We start from the raw sequence: 25,121 nt of genomic DNA, 5'->3' as shown, positions 1-25,121 counted from the left end.
TAACAAAAGATCAAGATGAAAAAACAATTAATTACTGAGTGAACTGATGAGGATGATTATAATTTTTGTGACTTTCTGTTTGAATTAAAAAAAAAATCCCACAAGGACTCAGAGGCAAAAAATATACAAATCAATTTTCACTGCAAAGTAAAGGAGCTGTTACAGTGGAGGATCCCTGGACTGAATGTCAATATCATGACATAGTATGAGTGTGTTTCGTGTTTGGTAATTGCAATCATTGCTGCTTCTGTTGTGGTCATCCATTTACAATGCTTGGTGTCAGTTCACTTACCTCTTGTAAAAATAAAATACAGGGCTTCCCTGGTGGCGAAGTGGTTGAGAGTCCGCCTGCCGATGCAGGGGACGCGGGTTCATGCCCCAGTCTGGGAAGATCCCACGTGCCGCGGAGCGCCTGGGCCCGTGAGTCATGGCTGCTGAGCCTGCGCGTCAGGAGCCTGTGCTCCGCAGAGGGAGAGGCCACAGCAGTGAGAGGCCCGCGTACTGCAAAAAAAAAAAAAATACAGTGTGTGTGTGTGAAAAAAAAAAAGAGATACTTTTCCTACCCATCCCCTTCTCTCCCTCTCCTCTGTTGCCTACACAGCAGGAGAGGGGATGGTTGATGGAGGAGATGGGGAAGCAGCAGGCAGGGAGAGAGAAGGAAGGGGACTGTCCCTTGGAAACAGAGGAGGACTGATGGGGGAGGTGGGAGAGAACATGACGGAGGTTGACTCCATAGGGGTTGGGATGAGAAGATAGGACGCTCTCAGAGGCGGGTCTTGGTTTTCTCTGATAGCGAGAAGGCAGTATGAGGAGGAACGTGAGAGTGTGTTGGGGAACCTGGGAGGTTCCCCAGGCAGGATCTGGAGGTTGGGGATTCTGTGGCGGTGTCAGCCCACACGATGCTGGGACTTTCTCCAGCAGGGCACAGTGGGGCTGTGCAGGAGTGACAAGGGGAGGTTTATCCAGGGCCGAGGGGCTGCAGGGCAGGTGGCACCCAGACAAGTAGATGCTAACAGTGGAGCCACGGGCTTCAGGATCCCCGGGGAAGAGCCGGGGAGGGTTGATGACTCGAACAGCAGAATAGGGGATACCAAAGGCTCTCGTTCTCCACTGAGTAAAACGCTGACGTTGCAGCGCCCTCACTCCATTTCTCTCACTGGAATAGTTGACCGTGCTTGGAATGGTAGAGGGGGATCTTCAGATTTGCCATGCGGAACCCTTGAGGGCGCCCAGGCTCGGAGAGGGGCTTCAGTGGATGGAGGTGAGACCGTGGAGTTGAGAGTGACCCCAGGCCCCAGCCCAGTCCTACCGGCTCCCAAGGCCCCCCGGGTAAACATGTGGTCAGCAGCTCTGGGTCCCAATGATGAACTGTATAGGGAGGGGGTGGGACCAGGTGCACAGCAGCCCGGAGCCAGGTCCCAAATGACGTGGGTACCTGAGCGGGATGTCCGGAGGTGAGGGTTGTAGGAGTAGGGGGCATGGTGGAGTGGGCCTGGGGGTGGCATGGGCCCTGAAGGGGGAGCAAGTCTGAGAAGAATCCTGGCCCCCTCCTGCCCCCCACCCACCCCAGGCAGTACGTGGATGAGCAGCTGCCAGCGGAGAGGCCAGGAGACAGTCCCGGGGCAGGTGATGCCATGTGGCCTGACCTGGACCACACGGCCTTCCTGCGTGCCACTCTTCCTGTCCCCGCCCAGCACAACTCATCAGCACTCCCGCCCAGGAAAGTGAGGAAGGCCGGTCCGTCTCTGGCCTCCCAACGCAGCTGTCACACCCTCCAATCTCTGCCGTCAGGGCGCTGGCTGAACGGCTGCACATCTGCAAAGCTGTGTACGGGCCCAGTGGTCTCAGGGAAGAGAGCTTCAGTGGTGCTTCCGAAGGACACATGCCCAATGACAGGCCAGCCCCTTGCCAGGCAGGGACACTCCCAATGTCTCTGCTTTGCCATGTGACTCGGACGGGGCAGGGCACCGGAGGGGGGGGGTGTCCGGGTCGGGCAGAGTGGAGATGCCCCCAACTCTGTCCCCTTGCTGTGCCCATGGATGGAGGCCCTTGTTGGAGGTAGTCAGGGGGGTGCATGAAGGGCAGTGCCCTGCTGTGGGCTCGCAGGTAAAGAGGGGACATGGAGATGAGGAGAAGCGGCCGGAGGAAGGAAGGGCGGATGGTAGAACAGTGTAGGAATTGTGGTCCTTACGTCGCTGGAGGGTTGAAATCAGAGTTACTAGCCATTTCATAACTTTCCTCTTCAGCGGGTGGAAATGGCAACGGGGTGCTGGGCAAGAGCAGGAGGTAGGATTCACCTCTGCCAGAGGTTCCCAGGAGTTGAGAGCTTGAGAGGAACATTCTAGCATTGCCTTCCTTAAAGTCCTCTCTGAGGAGAAGAGACCCATCATTTGCTTAGGAGTTGATTAAGATCGCTTTCTTTAGCAGCGGGAGCTGAGATTAGATGGTAAAAATGATAACAGTCCTAGTGCTAACGCTGCTGAACTGCAGGACCACCCTCCCGCCTAAGCGCCTTGTGTAGGGAACTCACTGAAAGGGTTTCCGAGAGATGGAGAAGGGGGCACCTGGGTTTGGGTCTGGGGGCCCCTCTGGAGGGAGCAGGCCCTGGTTTTGCCTCCACCTGGTCCTCTCTCCTTCCCTCTGTCCTCTCTCTCCCTTCGCCTACCTTCCCTGGACCCTCGGAGGAAGGTGACGCAGGCTAACTGAATGCGTAACTTTATTAAATAAATGCTTTGTCACGACAAAAGACAAAGATCAAGGAGTAACATAAATTATAAGTTGAATAAATAGTATACAGCAATCTTCACTTTTTTAATAAAACGTGAGATCCTCAGGTTTTTTGTTTTGTTTTTTTTTGTTTTTCTCGTTTTTTATTTCCTTACGTACAAAACACTAAACAGGAGGCGAGCTCTTCCACATTCAGGTGATTTTTTCCCCCCCGCTTTTTCTTTTTCTTTTTTTTTTTCCACAAACAGGTTTTGTTTGTTGGTTTTTTGTTTTTTTTTCATCCTTTTCACCAGTAAAGATTATGAGCATTTATTAACAAAAAAAAGTTGAAAACAAAAAAAGAGGAGAGAATAGCGCTATGGTCTGTATGTATGTCAAATTATAAAGAACTACAGTAATATGTGCTGTGGTTATTGCTGTCTAAAAAACAAACAAACCGGTAGGCAACTCGGAATCTGAAGGAATCTTGTCTGACAACTGTCTATCCGTGTGGGCTACTGTGTGATGCTGGTGGTGGACGGTCCGGGACTCAGGCTGGTGGCCGAGGACCAGAGAGGCGGGGTGAACGGGTGCAGGGCGGCTGACCCCCCTCACCTCCCCTTTCTCCCATCCAAAAAAAGTTAAAGAGAGGAGGCCAGAGTCTGTGGAAATGGCTAAACTATATATTCCATTAGAAAACCAAGAAAGTATGTTTATAAAAAGACACCAAAAGCCTATGAGAAAAAAAAAGTGGAGAATAGTGCAAAATAAGTCTTGCACTTTAGTGGTTTTAAAAATAAAGACAGTACAACGCCCAGGTTGCTGGCCGGTAACCTCTGTTCCCTTGGCCCACTACCTCTCAAAATAGAGCCTCCTTTCTCTTGGAAGCCAAATCTGTCCTCTCCGAGACCAGAGGGTTGCTTCTCCTTGGCCCACTCCTCTCTGCAATTGTCATCTGAGCTGGATCCCTCTTGGGGGCTAAGTGGATGGAGGGGGGGGCACTGCCCCAGTTGGAGGGGGGCTGGGCAGTTGCTTGGTAGCCCTGTGGCTGCTGACGAGCTGGGCAGTGGGAGAGTGGTGGTCCAGGCCCGCCTCCCCGGAGGAGGTTGGCCCTGCTGGGTTACCATGGAGACCACAGAGGTGGTGATAGGGAAATGGGCGAGGGGACAAGGGATGGGACCACACAGGGCCTCCCATCCTCCCCCCCGTGTGGGGGCTAAATGTCTCCAGGCCTGTCTGTCCAGGCCTGGCTGTCCGAGAAACTTTCGAGTCTCTTCCGTCCCAGATGCCCTGCTTTGCCCCTGTGCGTGGGGCAGCTCTAGGGGCAGGGGGAATCAGTCCTGGCTAGGCCTCCCTAAGTGACCTGGCAGTAGAGGCGGACACAGGTCTTCACTGCCAGAGCGAGGCATGAGTCAAAGGGGGATGGGGAGAGACCTCCTGTTGGCGCAGTGGGCCAACGTTTAGACTTGAGGCCACAGAAAACCCAGAGCCTAAGGCCTCTGGGTGAGCAGACAGCGGCCAACAGGCAGCCTGGGGTCAAGAAGGTCCCTGCTCCGGGACTTCACAGCTGGAGCTCACCACACCTGCCTTCCCGCCACCTCGCCCAGGGGAGGGCTCACCTTCCTCAATGTCTGCCTCCCCATGGGCTCCCACTCTGGGCTCAGGCCAGACCTCCCTCTGTCTGAAGGTCCAGCATCCTCTAGGGAGTGGCCAGCTGACCAGAGTCCTCCCCCCGCCCCGTCCTCCCTGCAAGCACGAGAGAGAGACTCACAGGTTTGGGTTAGTCAGTGTGAGCTTTGGAGGCCTGAAGAGACGGGTGGCATTAAAGCAGGTCCCAATCCCCCACCTTACGGCTGACGGCAAAGAGCCCATGGAAGGAGCACAGGCCCCTTCAAAGTCCAGTAAACAGCGGGAGGAAAAGACAGCCCCTCTCAGTAACCAGGAACCAGGTCCAGGCCTCAGGGGGTGGGGAGAGCTCTGCAAATCCCTGGTTCAGTCTTTTCTTAGGGGGAATGACCCCCCAGTATCCACTCGGTAGATCCCAGGTAGACGACTGATCAAGATGCAAAGAAAGAACGGGCGGAAAGAACAGTGAAGTGGGAAAGGCTGACGATACTGGCCTAAGACATTGAAAGGTGAATCGGGGGCTTGGGGACAGTTGCGCAGAGAGCTGGGGCACGGTGACACAGCAGGTCAGGGAAGTCCTCACGACTGCCAAACCCCTCAGGCCCTTTGTCCTGCGAAGATCGACTGCCTCTTCCATCCCAGCCAACCGTCCTGGCCAGGGAAGCAGGAGACATCCCCCCAAGTTCCAGAGCTGCAGGCTTTCCACTAGCTGGAGTGTGTTTGCTCCTTAGCTATCCCTCTTCACCGTCCCCAAGTTAGATGCTGGTGTGGTCTCCACGGCGTCGTGTCATCAGGAAAGAGTGGAGAAAGCTGCGTTCACAGCGAGAAAGGGTCTCCTTCTCCATGTCCAAGACCCTTCTCCTGGCCGGCGATCTCCATCCTCAGAGGGCAGCCCCAGGGCTGCCCACTTGTTGGGGGGAGTCCGTGGAGGATGGGATTTTTCTTGGTTCAAAGTCTGGCTGTCAAATGACAGCACCCCCAAAACACACATTCCCCGCTTGTCCTGGGCTTTTCCGCCATCCTCCACCCCAGGACGGAAGCCAGAACTGGCCGGAGTGGATGAAGAGCTTGAAACCCTCTCTGGCCTCAGTCCCTTATTGCAGGGTGAAGGTGGGCAGGTGAGCACATAGGCTTGTCCCTTCCAAACTATGGCTGGTCTCTACTGATCCTGTTTCTGTCCAGCCACTACAGTCTAGAACCCATCGAAAGTTACCCACCTTCCCTGGATCCAAGGCCTGGATTAAGCACATTTCTCTCTTACAACCTGTTCCCCCAACTTCCTCTCTCCTTCCCCTTAAATTCCAGAGGCATTATCAGGTGGGGACCCAGGGAAGTGTCTCTTGGCTTTGTTCTCTTTTCTGTCGCTTCGCTCCAAAGCTAGAGCGGGACAGTCAGCCCCCTGTCTCTCCAGCTCTCTGCCCCTCGCTTCAACTACTCTGGCCTGAACAATCACTTTTACTGTTTCCCCATATTTAAACCTTTCACCTCCATCTCCCTCTTTGCCGTCTCTCATTTCAGTCTCTCTCCTGCTCTGCCAGCGTGAAGGCTGAAAGAGGCTTTCCAGAGGCAGGCTCTGTCCAGATGAAACAAAAAGGCTGGGCAGGACCAGGGGGTCGAACTTGGACCTATCGGGTTCACTGGGTGTGGGAGTCCAGAGACAGTGACTTCCCAAGGGTCTAAAGGTGAATGGGATGTCCTGGGGAGCTCGGTGGGTGCACCGCGGGGTGTGCTCATCCACCTGGCTTGGTGGTACATGAACACACACACATGGGAAATCACGAAAAAAATCCAACACTGTGTCCCACAAAGGGTTGAGTTTGCCACTGCTCATGGGAGGCAGGCATTATGGGTTGTATTACAAGAAGATGGGTTTTCTTGGTTTTCCCAGAATAAGGACGCTCTTCAATGCCCCCAGAGGAACTACTTGGAAAAGTTAATGCAAACCTTTGACAGAAAGGAAGGAAGAAAGAAAAAAATCAAGAAAATAGATTTATATGCCTATATAATACTATATGGAGCCTTGTAGATAAATACAAGCCCACTTTTTGTTTTTCCAGCCTATCCTCCCCCACAAAGGCTGTGCTAGCTGCGAACTGGATGCAATGAAGGGCTGAAACTACAGGCTTCGTTCAGCGCAGAGTTTTAGCCGCCCTGGAAGAACCCATCTTCCCACTATTGGGGGTGTGGATTGATTTCTCAGAGTCTGCAGGGGGAGTGAACTATGCGCACATACTTCATATTCACGGAGCCACTTAGGGACACCTGCCTATCTAACATCACTCAGTTATGAATTTGCTGTGTGTTGAGAGGAATGGAATGCATTTTAGGTTTTGTAAATTTGAGGGAGAGAGAACAGTGTCGGGGTGGGAGGAGAGGAAGGACCCGTCGAGCCGTGCAAGCTGCTGGCTGCAGGCGGAGATTGATCCAGGAGAGGCACTGACGCCTGTTGTCTTTTCCTTTCTCCCCCTGTGACCCATCCAAACTGGGCAAATTCCAAGGGTGTCATCGAAGGCCACACCTGGGGCTGCACCCGCTCCTGCCCAAGCGGCTCCCCACCTCGGGCCGGGGCTGGACGTAAAGGCGGCTGCTTCCGGCCCACACTCTGCTCTTCCTTCTCGTGACTACTCGTCCTCCCCTCTCTCACACACATCTGCTTCCCTCCCTTTTCTTTCTCTTGTTCTTCCTCTCTTGCCCTCCCTGTTCATTCAACTTGCCTCAAAAAGAAAAACTTTTTTAAAGGGGGGGGGTGTCTCCTTAGCTTTGTGCATCTCCATTGTTGCCGTTTTCAAAGTTGAGACCTTGCCAGAGATTCCGAGGTCCTCAGTTTCTTCAAATAGATAGATATATGTATTTTCTTCCCTTAAATGAGATGAAATGAGTGGCGTCCTGGGGTGGAGGGAGGCACTGGCTGGAGTCGGGGCTGGGGGGGTGGGATGGGGTGAGGGAAAGATGGGGAGGGGACGCGTCACTCAACATTGCTGCTGTCGAAGGTGTGGCACTGAAAGTCCCCGTCCACATATTCCATGCCTGGCAGCTTCATCCCGTACTTGTCCACGCACCAGCAGATGCCACGTTTGCGGCCACGGGAAGGCTTGCACTGGGGTGGGAGAGTGACAGGCAGTGAGGATGGCTGTACCCCGAGGCTCTGCTCCTGCCTGGCCCTTCAACCTCCCTTCCTCAAGACAGATCCTCACCCCCGGAGAGTTGAGGGAGCTGTACCCAACCCTGGGGGTTCTGATGTCCACACTGCATGGGCGGACGGTGGGGGGGGGGGCGGGGGGGAAGTGCTGATTTAGGCAGTCTTCCCTAGGCTAGCTCCTACGACTTTGTTTCATGTCACCCATTCAGGGTCCTCCAACTTGGTATTTTCCAGAGAATGATATAACCTGATCATGATCATGATGATGAAAATGATGATAAATTAAATTGTTAAATAATAGTAGTAATAGGAGGCATCACATGTATAGCTGTATCACCTACAAGGCACCGCCTAACACTTACTATATTGTAGGTACTGTTCTAAGTACTTTATAAAGATTAGTCCATTATTCCTCATAATCATGTGAGAATAATAGGTAAAATTATTCTCCATCTTACATGAGAAACTGGAGGCAGAGACATTGACTAACTGGGGTAAGAGGACACAGCTAGTAAACAGGAGAGCCAAGCACTCACGCAACGCTGTCTGGTTCTTGACTCCTAACCTAGAGGAGGGATGCCCTCATCAGAGTCATCTGGGAGGGCATTTGTTAGAAATGCGAATTCTCAGAGTCTGCCCGAGACCTACCATCAGAAACTCTGGGGTGGGACCAGCAATCAGTGTTTTAACAAGACCTCGGGGTGATACTGATGCCCTAGGAAGTCTGAGATCACTACCCTAAGGTAATGTGTACTCCTTAACGGGCTCAGATGACTGCTTCATCAGCCGTTGCCCAAAGGGTAGCCTGGCTGTGAATGGGACACTAAATGATTTCAAGTGGTATGTGGTTAAAACACGTTTTAGAGTCATGTATATGTATATATTTATGTGTGCCTATCAGAAAATATCACATCCAACGTGTGACGTGACGCGGTGATAGAAAGTTTCCTTTATAGATGAATTCATGTATGTAAGGTGAATCATTAAAACGTCAGCAGATTATAGTGTAGGAGGGAATGGGGACAATCACGACTGTGACGGGGGCAAGGATTTTGGAGGTTTGGGACAAAGTGTTGTTAATGACAGAAATTCAGGCATTTAGAGGTGGAGGTTTCTGGCAAGTGCCCTGAACTTGGGGCTTGGCACGGGGCGTACCTGCTTTCTCTTGTAGAATCCTTTGCGGTCACAGTTGGGCAGGTACACGGCGCGGGGCACCATGCGCGGGCTGGCTTTGAGCTCCTGAAGGGAAGCCTCCATGTGCCTGCGGCAGGGACCCTGTGTGCGGACAGGAGAGGTGAGAGGCGTGCCAGGACCCGCGGGAACCACCAGGACGTGCAGAAAGCATGGCTGGGGTATGGGGGGGGGGGCGTGGTAAAGGGTCTGTATGGAGAGTCACCGCCTTCCGTCCCCAATACCTGCCACCCAAGGTCTCCCTCCGCCTCGCCTGCCGCGCCCCCTGGGCGTATAAAGTGCTGGCACGCACGCTCATTTAGACGCAGGCTAAGGTGGAAACCTGGGGCGATGGCGGAGGCTGCGGGGTGTGGATGCAGAATCCTTGAGACTCACCTGCTCAGACTCCTGTCTCATCTCAGGTGCAGAGATGACCCGGGGGTGGGCGGTGTTCTCAGCTCCCCCCACGAACTTGGACTGGGTCAGCTTCTTTCTGCGGTCCTTCTTCACGGCCTCGGCCTTCAGCTCGGAGATGCGGGTGTGCTTGGGTCGGAAAATCTTGGGTGAGTAGGTCTCCTCCGCCATCTCGGAGGTGGTCGGTTCCTCGTGCTCGCGGGAGTCTCTTTCTGCAGGGAGAAGGGGGCTGAGGCCCAGCCGTGCAGAGACCGAGGCTCGAAGGATTGGGGTGAGGGCACGGGCTCTCTGCCCTCCTGGACTCGTCCAAACTGGGGAGAGCAGGGAACTGAGAACCAGGGCACGAGTCGACACTCGTGTAAGTGGTGGGAAATCCGGGGCGACTTCATGGGGTAGGAGAGTGTTGGAAAAGTCAGGCTGATACAGGAGGGGACGTTGGACAGGAGGGAGAGGATATTCTGGGGACGGGGAGGGCGAGGGCTGTGGGAAGGGTCTTGCTTGTTGGGGGGCTGGCTAAGTAGATGGGGTGGTGGCCGGAGGCGGGGCTGTGATGTAAGAACACATTCTGGAGACCTAGGCTGTCGGGGGAAGTAGGCGACGACCAGAACGTGGCCAAGAGGCCAAGTCCATCCTTTTGGTGTTTTCGGAACTGCTGGAGTTGAGATATATCTGGAGCCGGGAAACCAAGGGCAGGAGGGTCCTGGGGTGTCTGGATGGGCAGGGGGGTGGGACCATCAGGCAGAACAGGAAGAGGGGAGCCGGGAAAGCCAGAAATGTAGGGTCTGGAGGGGATCAGTGCCGGCGGCTGGGGGTGACGTGGAAGCCCGGGGCCTTGCTTCCTTCTCAGAGCTGGCTCTGTGCTCTGTGCCCTGGGAGGCTGGGACATAACTCAGCTCCAGGCCAAGAGAGGCAGACTGCTGGCTGCGGGTGGAGTGGTTATATATAGCAGTGACTTGGTGACAGTCTATATTTAGCTGACTTATGACCTTTAAAGAACTAGGACTTTGTTCATTTATTTGTCGATCTGTTCATTCCAGCCTCCGGCCTTTTCTTGGTTCACAGATTTCCATGAAATTCTCATCTCACAGGCGCCCTTCTCTGGGTCCCTCCTCTCAGCGCCCTGATCTCACCAGCCTAGGCAGACCCAGGGCAGGAGGTCTTCGATTGCTCTTCCCAGGTGGGCAGGATGCCCAGGGTGAGAGCAGGTGTAGGGCAGGGGGGGTGCGGGCAGGGAACCCTGTCTTCACTGCCCTCTTTTCTTTTCAAATTCTAGAAAAAGAAAATAGGGCTTTGGGGGTGACCCTGAATAACTCAAATAGACTGAAGAAGAATCCGGTTGTCCACCCTCGCTGCTCTCACCGGGCTGCCCAGGAGCTGAGATGGCAAGGCATGGGTTGGGAAATGGAAGGAGAGGAATCTGAGGAGGTGGTGTCGAGGAGAGGTGCAGGGAGGGAGCAGTTCTGTGAGAGGACACTGTTTGGTGTGCCCGGGGCAGGAGATTTCAGCCCAGGGGAAGTTCCAGGTGTGTGTTAGGAGAGGTATGTGGAGGCCTGGCCTAACCTGGTCAGGATGGCAGGTGGCAGGAAGCACCCAAGCACCTGTTTGTCTCTTGGCTCGGGATTTGTCAGATTTAATCAAATAGGTAATCCAGTCCTTAAGTCCCGGGCAGGGAAGTACCCCACCCTAAAGAAGCCTCCAGAGGTTCGCAGTGTCCTGGGTGGCGGCTGATTTGGGTATTTATCCACAGGAGAGGAAGGGAAGTAGTTTCTGGAGAAGAAGGTGTGAGAAAGCAAATGACAAAGCAGTGGGCAGGCTCTCCCTGAACAAAATTCAGTACCAGGATCCCTGTCCCCTTCCGGCCTTTCACTCCCTCTTCCCACCATGTCCTGCCCTGTGCTCTGACTCTATCAAAACCCACCGGGATGATAAATCAACAAGGTGATGCACCTGGCAGGTGGAATGGAGCCTTCCGGAGATTAGCTAACAGAGTGATGTTTTTGGCGTAAACCAGCTTTTCCTGGTTGTGGGATTAGCTAGGATGGGGGTGGGATGCAGGGTGGAGCAAGCTGATGTGGGGGACTCTGTGCAAAGTGAAAGATTAGGGCTCTGTTATCTAGTAATTCAGGCCCAAACCTGAGGCCCAGGTCTTGAGGGAGGGGGTGAGGAGAGGAAAAGCGAACCATTGCCTAGTCACATCTTACTGAGTGACTTGACACTTCACTCAGACTCTCTGGGCATCCCCAAGCGCTCTGACCCTCGCTTGAGCAGTGGGGGAGGGGAGAGGGCAAGAGATGCTTGCCATGGAAAGGCTGGGAGCATTCTGGGTGCGCATGGCCGCATGCCTTCCCCAATCAAGATTGTAACCAGGTGAAGGGAGGGGAGGAGGGCGAGAGGGCTGCGTGCGGGACACACGGAGGAAGGATGAGCATCTCCTTTGGGGGCTGCTCTGGCCTGGCCCAGAGGGAAAGCAGACTGTCCTCAGGGGCACCTGTGGATCTGGGCTCTTCACCGGGAGAGGTCCCCGGGGCTGCTTACTCCCAGTGGCTGGCTGTTCCAGCTCCCCGAATCCCTCCGATAGTCCATCCCTGTGTCCACAAGTACACACACCCATCCCAGCGGTACTATTTCTGGCTCTTAAAGATATCTGGGGTGGGAGTGCCACCCACCTTCTTCTGGTCACCTGTTTTGGGGGCCCCCTGTCCCTTTGGTCAGAAGGTGTGATTCTCCAGATGCTGTTTCACCTTCTCTCACGGAGCTTCTCTCTCTGGCTTTGGTGGTCGTGGAAGTACATTGGCTAATGCCCACCCTCCCCCAGCGTCAGCAGCCCTTCTCAAGACTCTTCATATTTTAGGATCTTTGAGAAGTGCTGTGGCTGCCCTTAACCTTGACTCACCCTCCCTGGGAGGAGAATAGGGCTGTTAACAATGGTTCAAGAAACTTTGGGGCAATTTACTTTGACCTCTCTTGGTCTTATGTCCAAAAGTGTTAGCTTTGAGACTAAGCAAGGATGATACTGGAGAACAAAGTGCCTTCTTTAAGGAACTCAAAGTACTTTTGCAAACCCTCTGTCCTTCCCCTGGCCTCACCAAGGCCGGGTTCCTGAGGGCATACCCTCCCCAGTTTGCAGTCTCTTTGGCTGTTTCTGAAGGGCAGACTTAAAGTTTTGATGTGCCTCCCGGGTTTCGGTGCCACTTAACCCCATGGGACCTATTACTTAGGCAGCGGGAGAGTCGAGTATCAAAGATACTAATCAGGGTCTTGTGGTCACCTGTAGGCTCCAGAGAGACAGTGGAAACTTGGAGCGGAGCCAGGGCAGAGCCATGAAGATTAAAGGGCTGGAAAGTAAGACTGGAGCTGGGATGCCGGAGCCAACTAGCCCTACTCAGCTACTTTGTAGCTGAGTCATAAATAGGCTTGCAATTTTGGAAGGGTTTAAGTTTTAGATAAAACAAGAAGGCACAAGTAGACTGGCAGCTCCTGAGCTGTTTCATCCAAAGAAAATGGAGCAAGGTTGCAGAAGGGATTTAGGTGGGATATAAGGGAGGACTTCCTGGTGAAGTTGCCCTGCACGTGAATAGCAATCTAGGGAACTTAGCAATGCAGTAGGTTCTGGAACCCAGTCGACCAGCATGTCAATACCTCCATACGGCCAGTAGGTGGCGGAGGAGACCGATGGCCGCAGAACACGTCCGTGGCGCTTCCTTGTAGGGACTGTAAACAATTTTAAAATCTGGAATTTGTGTGCCTCCCTCCCCTACTTCTCTGACAACCACCCCAATCCTCCCCTCTTTGTGTGTCTGCGGCATGCATGGAAAGAGTCAGGGAGATGGACATGCACGGACTGGGAAGGACCCACGGGGGGTCAGGGTGGAGAAGGCAGGTGTGGGGCGGGGGCAATGCTATCAGTGTGTAACCCCCTGCTGTTTCTTTAATCTGCACCTGAAACACGGTCAGGGAAAGAGGGAAACCTCCCTTCCTATCTCTAGATGTTATTTTGAAAGGATTCTGCAGAGAGTGGGCAAGGGAATGTTCACTATTGTTCCCTCCACTGGGAAGCTGTTGAGGCAGGGCCCTTTAACTCCATGATCTATCCAACAACTAAGGAAGCAAGGGCTCTCATACTGTCCCGATATTTACCTTTGGATAACTATGTGATCCTCTGCTCTGTGCTGCCCCCAGTCCTGCCACCCGGGCTCTCTGACGCTCCCAGCCCCTGCAGTGTCAGGGTGGGCGCTCAGTTCCTCCTTCCTTCATAAGGCGCTGTGCATTCACACTGATGCAGCAGCATCCACTCCCCAGGGCAACACGAAAACCTGCCTGAGGACTGTGCCATCCTCATGTCCCAGTGAACCTTTTTTTTTTTTGGCCACACCATGAAGCTTGTGGGATCTTAGTTCCCCAACCAGGGATTGAACCAGGGCCCCGGCAGTGAAAGTGCTGAGTCTTAACCACTGGACCGCCAGGGAATTCCCCCAGTGAACCTTGAGTGTGTCTGGGTGCAGGCCCAGCCAGTGTGGACCCAGAGGCATCCCAGGGCGGGCACTGCTCCTCACAGCACAAGTGCCAATGCATGCTCCCTCCCCAAGCCCCACCATGGTCTCCAACCCGCCCTCTCACTGTAGTTCTCCCGCAGGCGCGGGGTGCTTTAGCAGCAGGACCAGGTACTTGCTCTTAGGAAGCCTTCTCATCCCACCTGCTCCCCGAGCCCAGCGATGGGGCGGGTCCAGTTGGGGACCTTCTGCTTCCTGCGATCGAACCTTCCACCCTAGGGCTGTGAGTCCTACCTTGGCACCATTAACAGCCTGGGCCCAGCCTGGTGTTTGTTTCCCACACTATCTTGACCTCATAATCAAACTTAGAGAAAATGGGTGGACCAGATATTGTGACTTCGCCTACGGAAATTGAAGAAGCTGAGGTGTACTTGGAACGCGCAGCTCAGGAAGGATGTGGGGCTTTGCCAGGCCACTTGGACCTGGGAGTAGTCTCTTTTCCTAGCCAGAAGACAAGAGGGGTTCACCCAGAATCTCTCTACAAGGAATGAAAAGGGGAGCTGGGTTTCCACTGCCTCTCATTCTAGCTCCCTCTGTGGAATTCAAACAGTAAGCTTCTTAAGGGGAGAACTTTGTCATTTATCTTGGTCTCTCCAGCCTATGGTCTTCAATAATCTTTAAATGGAGAGATGCGTGAATCTGCTCACGAGACAGCGCAGGAGGTCTAGGAGCAATTCTGTAATGCCAGCTGCGGCATGTTAGAGCTCAGTGGATACCCTGAGGGGTCATGTCACCCATGCACCTGCCTTTAAACACAGGAGCTGCTGCAGAGGGAAGCAGGCGGCAGGGAGGTGAGCCTCACAGGAGCGGGAAGAAGTAGGGTCCCCTGGATTTACTGGGCTTCTTTGATCTAAGACTGTGCTGTCCAATACAGTTGGAATGAATAAATATTAAGTCAGATCACAAACTCAGCTTCTCAGTTGCTCCAACCACATTTCTGCTGCTCAACAGCCACATGTGGCCAGTGGCTACTGTGTTGGACAGCGCAGATCGACGACACTTCCATCACTGCCGAAAACTCCCCTGGGCAGCTCATCCGAGGGCACTGATCCATGCCTGGGTATGGCTGGATTCTCCGTGCCTCCTCTCCACTTGGCCTTGTTTCCTAGCCAACCTGCAGTCTCCTGCTCTTTGCTACATGTAAGGCTTCTGCGAAAATGCTGGATCAGCTGCTCACTGTTTAAAAAGATGTGAGACGTGTCTCAGTCTCCTGAAGTTTGACCATTTCCCAGCTGCAGATGCCAAGAGACTCAATTACACTGTGTGTGCCTTTGCATAAAGAAAAAGGGGACGGGGCAGTAGGGAGGGCTGCAGAGCCTTCCAGGGGAGCTGCCCCATCCCCGCTCCTACCCGTAACATCACTGACCAGAGCCTACCTTGCCCCAGTCTCTCTTGGAAGACTCTGTTTTCTTTTCCTCTGTGGTTAGTAACAGACATGCATGTTCTGGGCTCTTCTTCACCTGAATTATGGGCTGAGAAGGGAAGGAACACTGACTTCCCAAGAGGAAAAGAAACCCAAACGACTGTTACCCTAAGGAACCCGTTGCAAGAAGGGAGGAGTTGCAAAAAGACACTGGAGGGGAGCCTTGCTGACCTGGGGTACATGGCAGAGGCGGGGAGCAGATTCAGAGAGTTAGTGACTGGACAGAGAGAGCAACAGGCTTAGCCCCCTGAGCTCCTTTACAGCCCCCCGCCATTTCAGGCCAGGAAAACCAACGTGGGTATGTGACATCTCTATCCTGAGCACAGAAATAAAGACACCATAGAGCAAAGCAAAGAAACAGAGTCAGGAGCCAGACTACCAGCCCTTGACCTTCAGTCATCCTTCTTGGGAGGAAGATGGGGCTGCTAACCGTGGTTCAATAAATCCTGGTGCAGGTGTACTTTGACCTCTCTTAGTTGCTTCCTCTCCTCTCCTTGCCTTAGTTTTCTCATCTGAGTTATGGGGAGGATGACAACAGCCACTTCTCCATAGGGTTGTGAGGATTCTATGAGCTGCTACGTGCTAATGAACTCTCAGCGTAGGTCTCTGCCTTGGTAGGTCTCTGTTGCCTCCCACCTCCCTTGTTCCCATCATCAACTAAAAATCTGGTTGCTGTGATATGTGGCTGACAGGTGCCTACTTGTAGATCACAAGATCTCAGGTGCCTTGGACTGAAGAAAGGTCTGCTGGGAAGTGATGGCTCTACCTTCATCTCTGGGGAGACTGATTGCCAACCTCAGGTGAGAGGGGCTTTGCCCATGAGCTTCTGAGGACTGCTTCCCACTTAGAGAACTCAGCCTGGGAGTCTGTCCTTTGTCTAATCCCATTCCTTCATGCTGCATTAAGGCACTAGGTCTTTTTACCTAAAGATGGAGAGAGAAAAGGTGACCCACCACCTTTCCGCAGTGTAGATACGGCAGGTGTCAAGTTGGCGACACTTCCCCAGAATGAAAGGCTGGGGTCCCACTCGCACATCCTCCACTGTAAAGGAAGGATCCTCCTTATTTTTTCTCCCTGGGGACAAACTAGGATTCAGGGCCATGACTCTGGCACACGTTTCTTGATCCCTGGGCGGCAGCTGGTGATAAATTTACCCATAAGAGACACACACTTATGCGCAACTCCCAAGATGAGTGTATCCAGCCATCCAGTATCTCTCTAGACTTGCGGAAGGCACATGCTCAGTAGAAACGTCTCTATCTCTTTCCTATATACACCCCAAACCAGAAGGTAATGGAGGGGTGAGGTGGGGGGCAGCCTTGAATGGGGGAAGGGGAGATGAGGAGAGGCAGGAAGTGAGGGACCATTTCTCTGACCTGGCCACACTCCCACTGGTGACTCATCACTGCCCATTCAGAACAGCACAATTAAGTAGCCAAATTCCCTGAAAAGTCCTGTATGACCAGAAGGGGGCGGCAGGGAGCGGATGGTTTGAACACTTCTTTCTTTTTTCCGCTCCCAACCCTGGTTCCCCTAAGAAGAGAGACTTGCTAGGGGTCAAACAAGGGAGTCTGTCCTGTTTGGCAATTAAAGCTCAGACTCTTTTCCTTTTTGACTTCTTTGGGGCAGGAGGAGAGTAGAGACAGTATTTCCCTTCTCAGGTATGGGAGGGGCTTGCTGGTGGCCTCTGCCCTGTCCAGTTCGGTGGCCACTAGGTATATGTGGCTTTTGGCACTTGAAATGTGGCTAGTGGGACTGAATTTTAAGATTTATTTCATTTAAATTAAAAAAATATCCTTGGTTATTGGAAAACTTTTGAGTATATTTAGGGCAACTCAGGTATACGAATCTACTTTTCCAACTGTAAATCTTATGAAAACTAAAAATACAGATCAAGTATTTCCAATGAAAATTTGGTGTTTGAATTGAGATGTGCTGTAAATGTAAAATACACTTCAGATTTCAAAGACTTAACATGAAAGAATGTAAAATATCTCATTATAATTGCTTATTTTGAGTATATATGGAAATTATAATATTTTGGGTATGTTGAGTTAAAACATACAGTTAAAATTAATTCCACCTGTTTCTTTTTACCTTTTTTTTTTTTTTTAAAAAGGGACTCTTAGAAAGTTTGAAATTACATACGTATGTGGCTTGTATTATATGTCAGTCGGACAGTGCTGTTCTAAAGGGTGTGGAAGGAGAGCCATCTTCACTGAGTTGACAGGGAGACTGGGGAGCAGCTCCCCAGTACGGCTGTAATGGTACAATCTACCCAGTTCAGGATAATAGGGGCCCATGTAAAACATCTCTGCAAACCAGCAGAGGTCATATGAGGCTAGGTTCTGAGTGCAAATTCAATCTGGGTTTTGCTTCAGGATTTGGTAAGAGAAGGGCTGATCTCTGATGGTTTAAGTGAGGGATCAAAAATAAGATAACCTATTTACTTTAAAACACCCCCCAGGGCTCACCTGGCGGTCTAAGCCAGGGGTCCCCAGCCCCCAGGCTGCAGACCGATATTGGTCCGTGGCCTGTTAGGAACCGGGTCTCACAGCAGCAGGTGAGCAGGGAGAAAGCAGAGCTTCACCTGCCGCTCCCCATCACTGGCATTACCGCCTGGACCATTCCCCCTCACCCCTGCTTCCGGTCCGTAGAAAAATTGTCTTCCATGAAACCGGTCCCTGGTGCCAAAAAGGTTGGGGACAGCTGGTCTAACCTATTGGGAAGACAGCCTTATCTGCCTCCTTCTTAAGAAACCCCCAAAGGAGGAGCTGCACCAGCAACCAGGATGTATGAGGATGGCTCTCAGCAATTCCTCAGATCAACGTGAGGCCCCCAGCTGTAATCTGGAGGGTTTCCTCTCCTCTCTTTCTGAAAGAGCTCCCACATACCTGACTACGTTCAAAAACCCGGTGACCTTCTCGCTCTCTTCCTTATCAACTTTTGTGGCATATGGTTTTCTCTCTTTTTCTTCTGATGCGCAAATCCCCCAATCACTCCCTCACCCTCATCCCACCCCACCCGAGCTCAGATCTCATCATCTTGCTGCCCGGCTCCATGGAAGCCCGTGCTGGTGGAGGCTGGTTGCCATGGGAAGCCGGCCACTTCTGTGCCGTGGGCTCCTTAGAGACTATGGACTGCTGCCTAGCCAAGGAGCAGCGAGGGCCTGCCTGCCTGCCTGCCCGCATCAGGACAGCTCCCTGTCATTCAGGAAATGAGGTTTGGCACATGGACCTGAAGTCCTGACTGAACACACTGCCCTCCTTGCCCCCATCCCAAACCACTGGCTTAAGCCAGCCTTGCTTGCAAGACCGTGCAGAAAAAGGGACAGAACGGGGAGGGATTGAAAATAAAGGGGTACTGCCTTCTCCACTTTGGGGTCACTTCACTTCTTCCCCTCAAATGGAGCACTCCCAGTTCTGAGTTCTTATTTCATCCTCACAACCCGCCCCCGCCAGCTCCTCCCCACCCCCCCCCAAAGCTATGGGATGACAGCCTCGGGTGATATTTGCCAAAGACCTCATTGCAGGTTAGACCAGACTGAGGCCAGAGACCTAGTGACTTAAGGAAGAAAGCCAGGGAGAGCGGAACGGAGGCCTAGGCGCAACACGATTCTAAGGCTGAGTTCTTGCCCTGGCTCTGCCTCTAACCCTGCGCCTAATTCTGGGCTAGTGACTTGCACTTAGGGCCTCAGAGTCCTCATCTGTAAAATGAGGGCCTTGACTGCCATGATGCCATGATCACTGCGGGTTCCTTCCAGCTGTAGCATTCTTTGGCCAACACCCAGGCAATTCCTGGAGAGACTCTCGGACCTAGCTAAGTTGAGTGGCCAGGCAGGAAAGGCTACTTTGCCTCTCATAGAGATTTCCAGTCACTTCTCTGGATTTATATTTAAGAAGGAAAAAAAAAAAAAAAGACATCATAACAGATATCATGGCAAGAATTGGAGCTTGAAACAAGAATGGGGGATTCTGTGGATATGGGGAGAGGGGACCAGAAGCTTAGAACTGGCTTTTTTAATTTCCTTATTTCTTCCTGCAGATATGTAATAAATCTTATTTTTTGGAAAACATATGTCCAGATTACACTTGAAGGATGGTCTCTGGGGGTTGCAACTTTTGGACCTACCATAGTAAAAATGCAAAACAAAATCTCAAACAAAACCTCACCAAACAGCCTCCTCCCTCTTCACTTCTGCTTCCAGTGGGACCTCATTGGTACCTGGTCTGTTTACGGTGTTCTTCCAATTTCTGGAGGCAATAGACCTGGAGTGTAGTGGCCCTTCTCCAAAATTTTATTTTCCATACATTAAATAACTGAGTTTCAAAGACACTGCTCAGGTACAAAGTAAAAACTTTAGATAACAAAAATCACCTTCTTTTCCTGTTAGCACCTTCCCCCTTACCCCACCCCCCCTTCCCCATTAAGGGGACCAGGGTTTCTGCTGGGATTCCTGCTCCCATGCCCTTTGCCATGACCCTCATGGTGACCTCTGGCTCCTAGGTCAGGCTGGTCCCCCCTCTGCAGCTGCAAGCCCACCTGCCTGCTCAAATCCAATCCAAGCCCCAGGACTAACGCACAGCTGCTCCAAGTTAAAACTGAAGCCCTCAGGGGAAGGCCTTGGAGTTGGGGGATGGAGAAGTGGGTGGGATGGGAGGGAGGGATAAGAAAGGGGTCAGGGTGGAGGTGGGGAGGGTAGGGGGAGAAGTGGAAAGAAAATGAGCTCTCACTGTGGCCAACTGTGCTTGCTCTTCCAGTCTGAACTGACAAAGCAGAAAGAGGGGGAAGGGAGGGGAGGGGGAAGGCAAGAAAAATCAAGTTAAAAGCACCCTCTCTCGTCTTCCCAGCTCCCATTTTGGTTGGCTCAGGGCACAGCCAGCCTCTTAAAGACTTGTTTCAAAGGGAGGGGATACGGGTGGGAAAGGAATCTGTCTCCTTCAGTTTTCCGTGATCTTGTTCAACCCAGACAAAAATTTGGCCAATAAACCTAACTCTGGAACTTGATTTCAACATGGCATTTGGACCAGGCTGAGAATAGAAGCCAGGGTGCTGGAGGGCCAAACCCCTCAAAGAAGCAAAGGCGGAATTCATTTTTATTTAGGTAATTTTTCTTTCTTTCCCAGAAGCATATTTTCTGTTCTTCCTCTCTTATTTCTAAATGACAGAACTGAAACCCAGAACCCACTTCTCCCTGTATCCCAAACTTAATATCTCACAGGCACAAGAGAGATCTTCCAGACCCGGGCAAGTATGTGCGCCAGTAAAGCCGCAAGGCTCCTTCTCCAAACAAAGCTGAGAGCAAAGCTCGGTCCTTCCTTGACTCGACCCAGCTCGCCCATATTTATTGAGCTCGGTCCAATAAATAACTCCTGTCTCCCGCCTCCCTCTAGCCCTCCCTCACATTGCCCTCTGTTTCTATATCTATCTTTGCCCCTGAACTGGCCAGAATAAAATGCAGGGCCTGGAGCGCTCCCGGCACCAGGCTCGCGGGCGGACGCCCTCTCCCGTTGCTCAGCAACGCGCCTAGCAAAACACCAGTCCCCTCCCGCCCTCCGCTCTTCCTCCCAGAAGCTTTGGCTGCCTGCCATCTCGCTCTCCTCAGCTCCCCATTTCTGATTCTAGAAATGCACTTTTTTTTTGGTTGGAAAACCCCCCTAAATCTCTCTCTCTCCATATATTTTTTGATATATGTGCATATGTATATTATCATCTATGTCTGTATCTAAATTTGGGGCAAATCCAAGTTCGCACTGCTGGTATCGGTAGGGAGGAGTGGTGGTGGAGTGTCAGGGGGCAGTAATTTTGCCTAAAGGAGCTGACACTCTCCTCCCTCTCTCTGTTCGTTGAGCTCTCTTTAAGTACCGTCGCTGCACCATCTCCAACTTTTGGGGGACCCACCCAGTGGTTTTCGGGCTGAAAAGCTCCAGCCAGGAGAGCCCACTCCCATCCCATCCATCCGGGAGGAAGGCGTCAACTCCGGCCACCGGTCAAGGGCAGCCATCCAGCGACTACAGTGGGTTAGGCACCTGCTTTAGGCGGGTGGAGTCTTCCAGAGGGATGGGGATGGGGATGGGGATGCGGGAGGGGGAGGAAGGCTGCTCCGTGTTGGTCCAGAGGCACCTTGAAGGTGGGGGCTGAGGAAGGGGCTGCAGAGAAGTCTAAAAGGCATCTTGCTTGGGACAAAAGCGTGTGTGTGTGTGTGTGTGTGTGTGTGTGTGTGTGTGTGCGTGTGTTGGGTTGAACTGGAAAGTTGGATGCGCCCGTTTGCTCTCCCAGCAGCTGCGCGCGCGGGCACCTTCCACACCAACCACATCACACCAACCATACGGTTGGGCAAATAAAAATGGGGCCAGAAGGCGGCTGAGCGATAGCTTGCATGCTTTCGATGTGACCGGATTGTTACCCAGAGCGCTCGCTTCCAAGCCAGGAAACCGATTCATACCCCACCCCCCACCCCGTGCTAAGCTTTTCCAAATCCACATCCCACAAGATGAAGGCGAGGGGGACCGCCTTTGAAAAGTGGCTCTTAATAAAAATAACTTCACAAACCGGCCTCTGGGGCCTCCGGGGCCTGCACGTTGCTCTCTCTCCCTTTTTGCAGGCTGCAGTCTGGAGAAAGACTACCTCTTGCAAAGCTGGAGTGACGGCCTCCTGCGACAGGCAAAACCTGCAGGGTTTGTGGGCATCCAGGTCGAACCCAGGAAAGGTCTCCTGCCTCTTCTCAAGCGCCAACGCACTCCTTTCTTACACGACAGTGTCTGTAGTGTGCAGTTAAGAAAACTCACGTTGGGGTGCTCGTAATGGAAGGGGATAGGAGGTAAGAAGAGCATTGTCCCAGTAATAAAATACTACACAGAATAAACATTATTTAGCTAAGTCTGAACCCCTTTGGGAGAGGACCGATAACGACGTCTCAGAACCCAGACTCTTGTGTAGAGTTCATTAAACTTTTGCTAAAAATTTAAGATCAAGTAACTTTCCAAAAGGAAACCCAGTCTAAGGGGCGCAGAACTGTTCTGATTGAAAAGTAGAGCTCTGTCAACCTTTTAAACCCGAGACTCCTGGCGCTGAGACTTTGGGGGCGGGGCAACCCGGAGGCGGGGCTACTTGGAGGCGGAGGGGAGGCTCCGGGAGCTTGGCTTTTCCGTCTCCGCCCCCTTGATTTTGCATTCTGCGTTTCCAGGGCCCCTCTTCCATTTACACCACGCCCACTTGTGATCTGGTTTGAGAGCTTGAGGGGCAACGCGGGAGAGTGGGCGATTAGCACTGGCGGGGAAGCTGTGATGTCTGAATTTCATGCCTCTTCTGGCTTCCCGACCCTGTATCCACCTTTCTTCCTAGGTAAAATCTGAACTGGGGCACGGGAAAAGGAGTTAGATTCGGGGACAAACACCAGCCCTGGAACACCAAACCCTTCCTTCTTATCTCTTTCCATCACTCCCGCCCTCCCCCACTTACCGCCTCACCACCTTCCCGCCGCCTCTGAGCTTGGCTAAAGTAATCTTTCCTTTCCAGGGAGGAAAAACGGTATTTTGCATTTCAGTATGTTGTATAATTGACCGCGGTCAATCCGATCGAGTCAAGAGCAATGGGTGTGCACGTGGGAGGGGCATCGAAGTCCCCACCCAAAAGGCATTAGCTACCAAGGGTGCGTGCGTGCGTGTGATATGTGTGCATGTGAGTGTGCGTGTGTGTCTGGTGGGGTAGGAGAATAGAAACGTCAAGGAGGGACTGGGTGGGGGGGGGTGGGTAGGGGGCTGGGAAGGACAAAGGTGGAATTACCACAGAAGACCGGTGACGCCTCTCTCTCTCCAGGTCCCCAGTTAAAGCAATATTTTAACAAAAGACATTATTTTTTTTCAAGTTCAGGAAAAAAAAAAAACCCCAACAAACCCACCCCACAACATATTGGGTAGATGGGGGTGGTGGAGAGGGAGTTAATAATGTAAGGTGTACATTTTCGGACTGGAGATTCAGTACCTGGGGATTTGGACCTGGAGACTGAATAGGATCTTAGAGTCAGTGTTTAGTCGAGGGGGGAGGGGTGGGGTGGAGGAGGTGTGGGCAGGAGCGAGGAAAAGAAGCGAAAACAGGGAGAGCCTCGGCTAGACAGTAACCCGGGTAGCAGGATCGGCCAGGGTTCCAATCCCGAGGGGCAAGGACCCTCCCCGCCCTCCTCCCGGGATGCACCCAGGCTCTAAGCCACTTGCTGGGCAGAGCGCGCCGGGCCAGCCTGTGCCGTGTCCCCCGCCCGTGCGCCGCATAGCTGCCTGGCACACTGAGCGTGCTCACCGATCTTGGCTTGCTCGCGGTAGCTCTTTTCGTTGAGGCAAACCCCGCGGCCGTGCAGCAGGGCATGCAGCGGCTTCTCCTCGTCCTGCCGGGGGAGGCAGCGCAGCCCCTGGGCGCAGCGCTCAGTATAGACGCCGCACGACTGCCCCTCGGCCAGGGCGCAGGTCATGCAGCAGCCGCAGCCCGGCTCCTTGACCAGCTCACAGCCCAGGGGGCTGGGGGGGCACATGGAGAGGGCTTTCTCGTCGCAGGGCTCACAGTGCACGAAGGAGCCCAGGCCCTGGGCCGGTCCCGCACAGGCGGCCAGAAGCAGGAGGACCGCGGTGAGCACCATCTTCTCCGAGTCTCCCCCTTTACCTGGGGCGGGGCAGGAGCGCGAGAATGAAGGGAGAAGGGGGCCAAGAGGGCGCGCGGAGAATTGATTTTTCTTTTGAAAATTTCTGGCAGGTAGAGCAGGTGGCCTCCGCCAGACAACTGCAAAATGTAGGGAGCGATGGAGGGCTGGGGTGCCTGCAAGCAAGTCTCAGTTGCAAAGATTACGGACTTGCAACAGGTAGGGGAAAAAAGAGCAGCGCCAGGTGCACGCAGAGGGATCGGAGGCGGGAGAAACAACCCCTCCCCAAGCCTGACCTGGTCAGAATTGCGGGGCGGGGGCCAAAAATTATTCACCCCAAAACCACCACCGGAATAATGAGATCGGAGGTTGTGAAGGAGGGGGTGCGGGGGGAGAAAAATAGATTCGTCTTCAAAATTTTTGTTTAAAATCTCCAAGTGCACCCGGCTCCTTTCTAACCCTCAGCTGCCAGCGGCGCGCGGCTGCCTCGGAACAGGTAAAAGGCGGAGGCTGCAGCCGCGAGGGTGGGGGGAAAATGTGGAAATAGAGAGAAAAAAAAAAAAAGACCAAATCCAAGCCCCTAACACCTCTTTTCTCCCACTCTGCCAGCACCTCTTCGAAATTCGCAGGTTCTGCGTGAAGCCCGAAGCAGGGTGCAAACGGAGAAGGGGGTGATGAAAAGGAGGAAAAAAAGAAAAGAAACAAAAAAAAAAGGAAAAAACCCACACCGCTTTGCAGCTCTTTCCTAGCTCTTTTTCCCCGGCAGAAGTTTCCAAAGAGACTACGGGCTCCGGTCGAGCAGGCGCTTTTAAATAGACGGCCCCTGGCTGCCAGCCAGTTTGTAGCTGCAATTTGAGCTCCCCAACACCCAACCCAGGCAAGGATGCCAAGGAGTACAAACTCACACGGGGTGGGGGTGGGGAGAGGCCTTCTAGACACATGGGGGCTCCCCTTCGCCGCCCGAACAGCGCCCTCCTCTCCCGGAGTGGAGAAAGGGCCGCGGGGGACGGGGCTCGGACTGCCCAGAGCGGGCAGGAGGCGGGGGGCGAGTGAAGGAGAGTTCTTCGCAGCACGGTGGATACAATACGGAGTAACCCGTCTCCCGGTCCCTCCCACCCCTTAACTAGCCAAGGCCCAGGCTGGAGGGAGAAGTATTTTCTTATTAGCCAACTGGATATATACAGTGCCCAAGAAATCCTTCCTTAGCTTTGGGAAATGGCTGTCTGCTGGTTTTTGAGTGACCAAGTAAGGGTGTGTGTGTGTGTGTGTGTGTGTGTGTGTGTGTGTGTGTGTGTGTGTGTGTGTGTGTGTGTGTGTGTGTGTGTGTGTGTGTGTGTGTGTGTGTGTGTGTGTGTGTGTGTGTGTGTGTGCGCGCGCGCGCGCTCTGTCTCTGTCTCTGTCTCTCTCTGTCTCTCTCTGTTTGTCTCTCTCTGTCTCTGTCTCGCATGTATGTGTTGGGGTGGG

General features: G+C 53.0%; 1 protein-coding gene and 1 long non-coding RNA gene across 2 annotated transcripts; one reads left to right on the top strand and one right to left on the bottom strand.

Moving 5' to 3' along the window:
• Positions 1-3,413: 3,413 nt before the first annotated feature.
• Positions 3,414-24,584, bottom strand: IGFBP5 (insulin like growth factor binding protein 5). The gene is made up of 4 exons (XM_030852581.3): positions 23,324-24,584; positions 9,038-9,267; positions 8,627-8,746; positions 3,414-7,429 (listed from the first exon to the last, which is right to left on the bottom strand). Exons 1-4 carry the CDS (start codon positions 23,655-23,657, stop codon positions 7,298-7,300), a joined length of 816 nt encoding a protein of 271 aa, XP_030708441.1. The 5' UTR covers positions 23,658-24,584; the 3' UTR covers positions 3,414-7,297.
• Positions 23,155-24,902, top strand: LOC138842754 (uncharacterized). The gene is made up of 3 exons (XR_011377571.1): positions 23,155-23,646; positions 23,771-23,876; positions 24,267-24,902. It is a non-coding gene; the product is annotated as an uncharacterized lncRNA (long non-coding RNA).
• Positions 24,903-25,121: the final 219 nt, after the last annotated feature.

This window comes from Globicephala melas, chromosome 7 (genome assembly GCF_963455315.2).
Source record: "Globicephala melas chromosome 7, mGloMel1.2, whole genome shotgun sequence".
In the NCBI taxonomy this organism is placed as follows: domain Eukaryota; kingdom Metazoa; phylum Chordata; class Mammalia; order Artiodactyla; family Delphinidae; genus Globicephala; species Globicephala melas.
This window is presented reverse-complemented; position numbering and strand designations above follow the sequence as displayed.

Coding starts and splice junctions, on each gene's coding strand:
- IGFBP5 (XM_030852581.3), bottom strand. CDS start 23,657: ATGGTGCTCACCGCGGTCCTCCTGCTTCTGGCCGCCTGTGCGGGACCG. Junction 9,268..23,323: donor CCGCGAGCAAGCCAAGATCG/GTGAGCACGCTC, acceptor TTCTCCCTGCAG/AAAGAGACTCCCGCGAGCAC. Junction 8,747..9,037: donor TGAGACAGGAGTCTGAGCAG/GTGAGTCTCAAG, acceptor GTCCGCACACAG/GGTCCCTGCCGCAGGCACAT.